Raw genomic sequence first — 9,909 nt, forward strand, 5'->3', positions numbered from 1 at the left:
TAGATTTTCTATGGCACCTAGACTTAGGTGCCAAATTTAAAGCCTGATCGTAGCCCTGAAAAATGATCCAAATTCCAACATAAACTACTTACTAGTGCTACCGAAGAACTCTGCCAATGAGAAAAAAAAAAAAGCTCATTAATAACCGCTTGTCAAAAAAGCTCATTAATTAACCGGTTTTTATAGCTAAAACCGTATTCCCCCGGTACGATGTTTTTTTTGTTTTTCTTCTGTTCATTTTTTTTTTTTGGGAAAATCGCCAATTAGAACCTATTTATACACGTGCAGAGCAAAGAGAGAAGTCATTTGAAACAAGACACGGCCATGGCTTCTCTCGCTCTTCCCTGTTTCTTTGTCCTCCAGAAACCCGTCAATAATTATATTCTGTCCCAGCTGTATCAAAAACGCCCCTGCATGCGCCCCGCTCTCATCGTACCGCTTCGCTCTACACGGAAATCGGCTGATCACCCCAACCTGCTACAGGCAGCTGCCTGCGGTCGGTCTCTCTCTCTCTCTCTCTCTCTCTCTCTCTCTCTCTCTCTCTCTTAAATACATTTATGCTTTCAATAGTTACTCCATTCTGACACCAAATGTCTTGTAAACATTTGCATATTTCCACAAACTGCTTTTTATTCACTATCTTCCATCAATTTATAATACATATTAAGCACAATTCAGCCCAGTTAAATTACATATCCACCAATCAAACTTATATTACAAACTGTTTTACCTATCCTTCTTCATCAATGGCTCGACATTTATCTACTTTTTTGTGTGCTGTAGCAGCTACTAGCAGTGACAACCCCACTACCACCTCATTGTATTACAACAAGGAAGATGAAGCCAATGTTCCAGCTCCTCATGTTCAAGATGATCTTACAAAGGTACTTATTATGTGATCACTGGGTTTTCTAATATTGTGATCAATTGTAGATGCTCCTAACGTGATCATTAGTTACTTGTTATTGTAACAATTAGTAGCCTTTTAGTGCTAGATGAAAACCTTTTATTATGCAACCTTCTACTATCATCTATGATGTTGTCGATCTTTCAATTCGATCTTTAAAGTAAAGGAGTTGGCAGGCTTATTTTTTTCCATGTTAAAAGACATTCCATTTTTTTTGGTGCTTCTTTCTTCCCTTTAGGTCAAACCCTTAAATGTTTTTTGTTCTTTGGTCGATTCCATTGTTAGGGTGTTTACTTTTCCAATTTTGCTAGTATGTGTATAAGTGGACTATAATCTTGGTGCTTCTTTTATATTGAGCTAATCAGTTTCTATAACATGCCTACTATATCTTCATGTGATAAGGAATTTGGATTTTTAAATTCCCTTTTTGACAAAACACACGTGGCACAACATAGTGGAGAGCAGATGCAAGAATGGATTGACACAATCAAAGGGATGTTTTGCTCAATGAGCCTTGGGGAGATATCCGTTTCTGCATATGACACTGCTTGGGTGGCCTTGGTGCCTTCCTTAAATGATTCAAGGTGTCCTCAATTCCCAAAGACACTTGATTGGATTATCAAAAACCAACTTCCAGATGGTTCTTGGGGATACAAAGAACTATTCCTTACCTATGATAGAGTTTGTAGCACACTTGCTTGCCTAGTGGCTTTGAAAACATGGAACCTGGGCCATGATAACATCCAAAGAGGTACGTTTTTTGCATCACAAGACTTATTAGTTGTGGGATTATTATATAATCAAATGCCATATATGTTGAAACTCACATGCTACATGCTTTATAATTGTCAAGTTTCTCACCCCTTTACCTGTGTTACCCAAAATTATAGTTTTTCTTTTGATTTCCTTGCCATGATTTGATGGTATCATATGGCCTCTTCTAATGCTACTTCATGTTAAGACATTCTACATTGAAGGTCCTTGTTGCTTGTGTTCCTAAGGTGTGGAGTTCGTACACAAACATTTAACAAAAACAGAAGCAAATGTGGAGGATCATATGCCCATTGGATTTGAGGTCGTCTTTCCTGCAATATTGGATGCTGCAAGAGATCTAGGCCTAGATCTTCCTTACGATTCACCCCTGGTGATAAAAACTATGGTAGAGTACGAAAAGAAGATCAAAAGGTATATTTTCTTTAGATCATACACTCTTACTCCTTATAATAGTTTCAAATCTTTAAAATGAGTGTAAATGGAGTGCTTTATAACTTTGTTAAGTCAAATCAACATTAAACATTAACAAAAGGATAACTCCAAGGTAGTGAACACATACATGATCATATTGAACATTAAATAATAGCATTAGAATAGCTTTAAGGTGGTTACCATTGATTGAAAAGTTAAAGGGTGCTTTATAATTTTGTTAAGTGAATAAATACTATTATTATAAGTCCTTTAAGAAACTTCAATCTTGTAATTTTATTAGAAGTCCTCTAACAAACTTGAATCTTGTAATTTTATTAGAAGTCCTCTAACAAACTTGAATCTTGTACTTTTAGTGTGTCCTCAAACTAACCACATTGCGGCATGAGAATTGGCTTGAAGTCTACATAATTGCTTCATGATGGTAGGGAGAAAAAAGATGTCAAAAAAAGTACACAAAATAAAGTCAATTTCCAGCATTAGCAGATTTGTTTTGTTAAGGTGAGAATTAAAATTACAAGGTTTACTTTCATACTGTGATAGTATCAACATAATAAACCTTCTGATTGTTCTTATGATAAAAGGCACAAAGACTAAAGAGATCTTAACGTACTCTTGTGATAAAAGACACAAAGATTAATCTTGTGTTAAAGGCACCAAGAGGAAAGGGATCTCAGAGTTGTCTTGTGATAAAAGGAATAGAGAGTATAGAGATTTAAATCTTTTAAAATAAGGAAGTTATGGAAAACTTTACTTTTTGTAGGGAAAGGGATGTTTGAACCCCGATGGAACACTACAAGTTTCATAAAGATATCAATCTCTAAGTTTTAAATGCATGAAAAAGTAGGTTAGAAACTATGAAGGACATGCTTATGGTGATATACCTCCCATAGATTCTTTGTGGTAGGCTAACTAACAAATGAAAATGTTTTTTCCTATGGTATCTATACTTTTTGTATAAACCCTTACATATATGGAGTTCCTTTTTGCATCTAAACTAATAGGGGATAAAAGGTCCTCCAGTAGGAATATTTCTCCCTATCCAATTCTTATCTCCTATTGAGATATAAAATTGGTGTCAAAGAGAAAACATGTTTACAGCTATTCAAAAGAAACACAAGATCTTGATATTACGACTAGTCTATAAAGAAATAAATGTGCCTATTTACAATTATTCTATAAAGGTAAGGTGGCTTCAAATAAACAAGACTAGATCCTACATTTTCCAATTGTACTAAATGTGAAGTTTAGCACCATCATTGAGGGTCGCTTTTGGTACCCCAACAGTACAATTAGTACTATAGTAGTACACAAATTAACCTTTGTGTTTTATTACTACTATATTTTCCTTTACTCATGACATCAGATTTTGTGCTTTGATACTACTATATTCTACTTGACATCATTCTATGTTTTGTTGTTCAATGCAGTATTCCAACGGGGCTACTCCATAGTCGCCCAACCACCCTTCTATACTCTTTAGAGGGACTTCAAAACTTGGTGGATTGGAAAAGGCTTTTGAAGTTCCAAACAAAAAATGGATCTTTTCTATCGTCACCATCCTCTACTGCGTGTGCTCTCAAGTACACGGGTGACAAGAAATGCCTCAACTATTTGAATTTGGTATTGGAAAAATTTGATAATGCAGGTAAAAAAAAATACATATATATAATGTATATACATATACATACATAGGTGTATATATATATATATATATATATATATTGTGTGTGTGTGTGTGTGTGTGCATGCGCACATGCATGTTTGATATGTGTAGTACCCCCCCCACACACACACACGCACATACATGCATGCATGTGCACATTCTAACCTATATTCATTTATGTATATAATACATATGTGCATATATATTAGACACATACATATAATATATAGGTACACATACCTATATTGATTTATGCATATAATATATATATATATGTATGTATTTATGTGTGTGTGTGTATGTATATGTATGTATATATGTGTATATAATATAGATATAGATAGATATATTAAATGTATACACAAACAATACAACGGATGGACATATATACATACACATACACACATATAGTTACTTACACAAATAGTACATGCATGTATGCACTCGCATGTACCTACACATATAGTATGCTTGCACGCTCACACGTAACCTATGCTAGTGGTAGGCATTAATTACATTGATTTTGTTCACAGTGTAACTTAGTTTCCTAGCTAATTTCACAAGATTGACCTTTGCCATGATCTTATAACTAATATAGCAAATGAGATCTATTCAGCTTGCTATAAATGTTTTTCTTACTAGATTATTATTGACGTCTGAAATCAAATAATTTCTATTGATTTTGTGTTTTTTGTGATGTGTAATTTTGAGAAAATGTACTAATATATGAGATAAAGCAAGGAGCTGACAGAGACCAGTACAATTTAAATGAAGCAGCATAGATTGTCCAAAATATAAGCCAAGAAGATTATTCTATACTATATTCAAGATGTGGATTGCATGATTATATTATTAGTTAGTAATAAAATTTCACTATCGGTTGATAAATATAACAATAATATATATGCAGTACCAAATGTGTATCCGGTGGACTTGTTTGAGCACATGTGGATGGTAGACCGGTTGGAGAGGCTTGGGATATCAAGATACTTCAAGAGCGAGATTAAGAAGTGCTTGGACTATGTGTATAAGTGAGTAAGATATGCTCTAGCAAAGAGATTCCAACTTAAGTCCCACTCAAAACTAGTTCTAAAAAAGATTTAAACATGAAAAAATGGTTTTTCGTAATTATTTTTCTAGTTTTCATCATGAAATAATAGGTACTGGACAGACAATGGGATGGCATGGGCTAGCGACTCAAATGTCTATGATGTAGATGACACTGCAATGGGATTTCGCTTGCTCCGCTTGCATGGCTATGATGTCTCTCCAGGTACTATTAAAGTATTATTATCATCATCAGACAGACTTAACAATATTATCGAAGCAAATTATCATTTATCACAATTATAGAGTTAATCATGACTAGATCACCAATACTAGGATAGATTTATTTCTAAGAATCATTCAACACAGCATATAATTTTTATTGTCTTGTTGACCAATTTATGAAGCCAAATCATTGTATCCTGCTCAACAACTACTAGAATGCTTCAAGTCCTCCCCCCCCCCTTTTGTCTTGCATTTTAAATTTCCATTATTTTTATTTATATTCAAACAATGAAAATTTTAAAAAAAAAATCAAAGAGACCAGCACTCCCCCCCCCCCAACAACAACACAACCCACACACATAATATAGCAAAACATGTGAGAACATAACATCTTTTATGTAATTTCTGCATGTCTCATGTAGAGGTCTTCTGCCATTTCAAGAAAGGTGATGAGTTCTTTTGCTGTGAGGGGCAAACAAGCCAAGCTCTAACTGGGATGTACAACCTCTATCGAGCCTCCCACACTATGCTACCTGGAGAATCTATTCTACATGAAATCAATACCTACACCAAATCCTTCCTTCTCAATAAACAAAAGAAGAATGAGATCCAAGATAAATGGATCATTTCTAAGGGCCTCAAAGGAGAGGTACACAAGAACTCTTACTTAAACAACTCTTTATCTATTTAAATGGTGTTTATCAAGCAAAATGGGTGTTTAAAAGGCATCATTGAAGTCCTAAACCACATGCGTTATATTCTTGAAGTGTCACCCAAATATTTATTCATAGTTGTTGGGCTACATGAAGTAGGATCAACGCAAAGTTTTTTTTCTATAGGCCCCTAGTGATTCCTCCTTAATCATGCCTTTATTTTGAAGACTTTGTTTCTTTTAACCCTTATTTTCATAGGTAAAACCTTCAGCCAACATGGGTAAGCCCTCCAACAGACATATTGCCTTTTTTTTTAAGACTATATTATTATTTTAACCTTCTTTTCAAGGGTAAACCTAGGTGTGGGTTAAAGGGTACTGAACCCTTAAACCTAGGTTGGCTACCGACACTTCCACATGTCCTATACCATCAACCACTCCTATCAGTTAACCTTATCACTTCCTTACTCTAAATCCTTTAACCCACATGGGATGATAGCACTTTCAAAAGTCCTTACCATCAACTCATGTTATCACTTTTTCATATGTAACCTCATCATCCCTATTGCATTCTTATCCTTCACCCCTCATTGTTTCTTTAAAACTCTCACCAATGTAAGATTGTAGACACATATATTCATTCAAGTCTCAAATTTCATCCACTCTATCCACCTCTTAATATCCTTTAGTGCATAAAATAAATAAGAGTCCACATTTTTAGAGACACTTTAACATCTTGAAGAATTTCGTAAATTATATGCATGTTTTGTTTCCTTCCACATCTTAGATATCTATTGGATATGTTTGTCTTACATGGCAATCCTTAAGTGCACAGAGTCACATATGATGTTGCAAATATCTAATTCTACCCCTCAGGATGCGGCAAGGTTCTAGTTACAAGAAAATTTCAAAATATCTTTTAAAGAATTGAGTATCCACCTCATTGAGGTACTGTGTAATGGATGAGAATCTCTTGAGTAAAAATTATAATAACTCATGGGCATAACTCATGGGCATATTATGCCTTAAAACACAAGAAAGGTTATTGTTTTTTATTCCAATTGAGAAACCCCAAAATTCTATATGTGGATGTGATGGTAGGTAGAATATGCCTTAAATCATCCATGGTATCAAAGTCTTCCGCGCATTGAAGCACGACACTACATTGATCAGTATGGAGTGGATGACATATGGATTGGAAAATCACTATACAAGTAAGATCATTGTTGGAAAATGATTTGTTGGATTTATTAAATAGAAAACTTAAAATTACAATGCATTCAACTGATTCTTGAAAGTTATGTGACATGCACAGGATGTTTTATGTTAATAATGAAACCTTCTTAAATCTAGCTAAAGCGGACTATAACTTGTGCCAATCATTTCATCAAAAGGAGCTTACAAAAGTCTTGAGGTGACTCCTTTTTGTAAATAAAATCCTATCCTTTTATACATTATTCTCATCAGCCTTGCATGCATAATGAGTGCATACTCGAAAAGGAATATGACTCTAGCACACTCTTATATGTGATTTTGTAGGTGGAACAAGGAATGCCAATTTGATCAACTTAAGTTCTCACGACAAAAGACCGTAGAGTGTTTTTTCTCTATAGCATCCACACTTTTTGAACCAAATTATTCACTTGCTAGAGTTGTGTGGACAATGTGTTGTGTTCTTGCAATAGTTATTGATGACTTCTTTGATGTGAAAGGCTCTTTAATAGAGCTTACCATCTTTTTAGATGCAGTAAAAAGGTATATTTTTTGTCTTAAAACAATATACAGCTAGTACATGAAATATATATTCTTGATGAACAACTTTTTTCTATAGATGGAATCATAAAACTTTGTTTTGCTTATAGTTGGGATCCTAAACTAGCCAAAAACTTCTCCCAAGAAATGAAGATATTATTCATGGGTCTATACAACACAGTGAACAATGTCAGCCAAGAGGCTTTTGTAGCTCAAGGACGCGATATTACCTCTCACTTAAGGCACTCTGTAAGTCAAATTTTAATTCTTTAACTTTCTTTAAAAAATTTCCTTTACATATACTTATGTTATCATTGTATGCAATGTTATAGTGGGTAAGATGGCTCACCTCTTTACTGGTTAAAGCAAAATGGAAGTTTTCTAATCGCTCTCCATCACTTGAAGAATACATGGAAAATGCAACAACATCAATAGGAATAGAGCCAATAGTGGAGCCCACTATATTATTCATGGGTGAAATGCTATCAGAAGAGGATGTCATGCATGAGGATTATTCTTTCATTATGGATTTACTGAACAAAGTGGGACGACTTAGTAATGACATTCAAGGTTGGAAGGTAAGTAATCTTAATAATAGAAATTATAAAATTATAAAGTTCACATAAATAACCATTGAAACATCTTAAAAAATCATGAGTTTATATGCTTTATCATAGAAATGTTACATGGGATTTGCATTTTTTAAGAAATATATACTTGAGAGATGCACTGCATGTGACAAATGTTGATTCATAAACCATTCTTATCTTTATGCAGAGAGAAAATAGTCAAGGAAAGTGGTCAAGTGTGACCGTTTATTTAAAAGAAAATCCCAAGGCCATAGAGGAGGATGCAATAAATTATTTGAAGTCCTCAAAAAAACATGCCATGTTATTATTAGTCAAAGAGTACTTAAGAGATACAAATCTTCCAAGACAATGCAAACAAGTCCACCTGAATATGGCTAAGATATTGAACTTTTTTTATGCCAAAACAGATGGATTATCATCAATCACTGAGATGGCTGAATATGTCAAAACTACACTTTACACAACAATATCTTGATATATAGGCACATATAGCTTTGTAAAATTATATCTATCGTACCTTCTAAGCTTGTAACTCGTCCATTGATGTCTAATTATAAATGAGCTCTACAAAGGGAAGAGAATATTATTTGAACTCTCCATCCTCATTTTTTTAAAATAGTTTTTCCACATTATAATAGAGTACCATGAGGAAGCATCTAGATGTTTTAGATACACTTTCTCTATACTCGAAAATAGTGCACAAGAGTAATCTTATCTAGTTTTTTATTTTTTCAAAATGTAATTATAAAGATGTTTAAGGTATAATGTATATTAGAAAATCTTGAAAAAATAACTTTAAGAGAATATGTGAGAACTATAATTATAAAGACGTTTAAGGTATAATGTATATGAGAAACGCTTCAAAAATTATAAAGATGTATATGAGAAACTTTTAAGGTTTTGTATTTTGTGATTATAAAGCTATTAAAGGTATAATATACATGAGGAACTCTTCAAAGTTCACTTTAAGACAACATATGAAAAGTAAGAGAAATTTTCACTATAAGAGAATATATGAGAAAACTATACGAAATTCACACTACAAGAAAATGTATGAATACTATGTTTTTTTGCATGTCTCATTGGAGATAGGAAAAGTTTTGGGATGAATCAGGGTACTTAAATAAATCTTGAAGATTATTTATTAAATAAACATATAAAGTGATACAAATGTAATCCAATTTAGCAAAAACTTTGGGATGAATCATGGATTCTTATATAACTCTTCAAGGTAGTTTATTAAGTAAACATATAAAAGTAATTTTTATGTAACCATCAAAATTTATGGGGGATCACAACCCTTTCTTTTCATTTTAAAAAACATTAAGAAGGGGAAATAAATTATTGCATGTGACTAAACTCACAAAAAAGTTAAATTTTGTTTAATTTTGGTGTTTGACTAAAAAAGAGAAACTATAACAACTATGTACATGTTTTGGTGTTTTACTATAAAAGAGAAACTACAAAAACTATATACATATTTGTTAATTGATTGTGGTGGTGTCATATTTATTCAGAAGATTGTTGTCCTCATATTAAAATCTATGTACATATTTTGGTGTTTTACTATAAAAGAGAAACTATTAAATCTATGCACACATTTGTTAATTGATTGTTGTGGTGTCATATTAATTAAAAAGATTAAATGGATAGCTAAATTATGCCAACAACTGAATTTATAAATCACTTGAAAGAAGTAAACAGACTTAAAATTGTACACAAACTACTTTTTGCAAGTAGACAAACTTGAAAGTGTTAGATCTCTTAAAGTGTTTATCTTTATTTTTGGAACCTTTACTCTCTCTCTCTCCCTCTCTCTCTCTCTCTCTCTCTCTCTCTCTCTCTCTCTCTCTCTCTCTCTCTCTCT

The 9,909-nt window shown here is 33.1% G+C and overlaps 1 protein-coding gene and 1 long non-coding RNA gene across 3 annotated transcripts; both read left to right on the forward strand.

The window, feature by feature from the left end:
* Positions 1–306: 306 nt before the first annotated feature.
* LOC147626330 (uncharacterized) lies at positions 307–1,070 on the forward strand. 2 transcript variants are annotated; one of them, XR_015268576.1, is made up of 2 exons: positions 307–496; positions 784–1,070. It is a non-coding gene; the product is annotated as an uncharacterized LOC147626330 (long non-coding RNA). The 2 variants fall into 2 exon arrangements; XR_015268577.1 differs by having other exon boundaries at positions 787–1,067.
* An 89-nt stretch (positions 1,071–1,159) lies between these two features.
* On the forward strand, positions 1,160–8,623 carry LOC147626331 (ent-kaurene synthase CPS/KS, chloroplastic-like). The gene is made up of 12 exons (XM_086816459.1): positions 1,160–1,658; positions 1,909–2,092; positions 3,541–3,758; positions 4,687–4,807; positions 4,937–5,049; positions 5,471–5,697; positions 6,802–6,914; positions 7,016–7,114; positions 7,240–7,455; positions 7,563–7,701; positions 7,785–8,030; positions 8,230–8,623. The coding sequence occupies exons 1-12, from the start codon at positions 1,283–1,285 to the stop codon at positions 8,515–8,517; spliced, it is 2,340 nt and encodes a 779-aa protein (XP_086672585.1). The 5' UTR covers positions 1,160–1,282; the 3' UTR covers positions 8,518–8,623.
* Positions 8,624–9,909: the final 1,286 nt, after the last annotated feature.

The sequence above is a fragment of the Cibotium barometz genome, chromosome 22, assembly GCF_041138505.1.
Source record: "Cibotium barometz isolate CiBa-2024 chromosome 22, ASM4113850v1, whole genome shotgun sequence".
NCBI classification, from domain to species: domain Eukaryota; kingdom Viridiplantae; phylum Streptophyta; class Polypodiopsida; order Cyatheales; family Cibotiaceae; genus Cibotium; species Cibotium barometz.

Excerpts from the sequence above, each read along its gene's own strand:
- LOC147626331 (XM_086816459.1), top strand. The coding sequence starts at position 1,283 with ATGCCTACTATATCTTCATGTGATAAGGAATTTGGATTTTTAAATTCC. Across the intron at positions 5,050-5,470 it reads TGGCTATGATGTCTCTCCAG|AGGTCTTCTGCCATTTCAAG; the intron begins GTACTATTAAAG and ends TGTCTCATGTAG. Across the intron at positions 7,115-7,239 it reads GAGCTTACAAAAGTCTTGAG|GTGGAACAAGGAATGCCAAT; the intron begins GTGACTCCTTTT and ends GTGATTTTGTAG.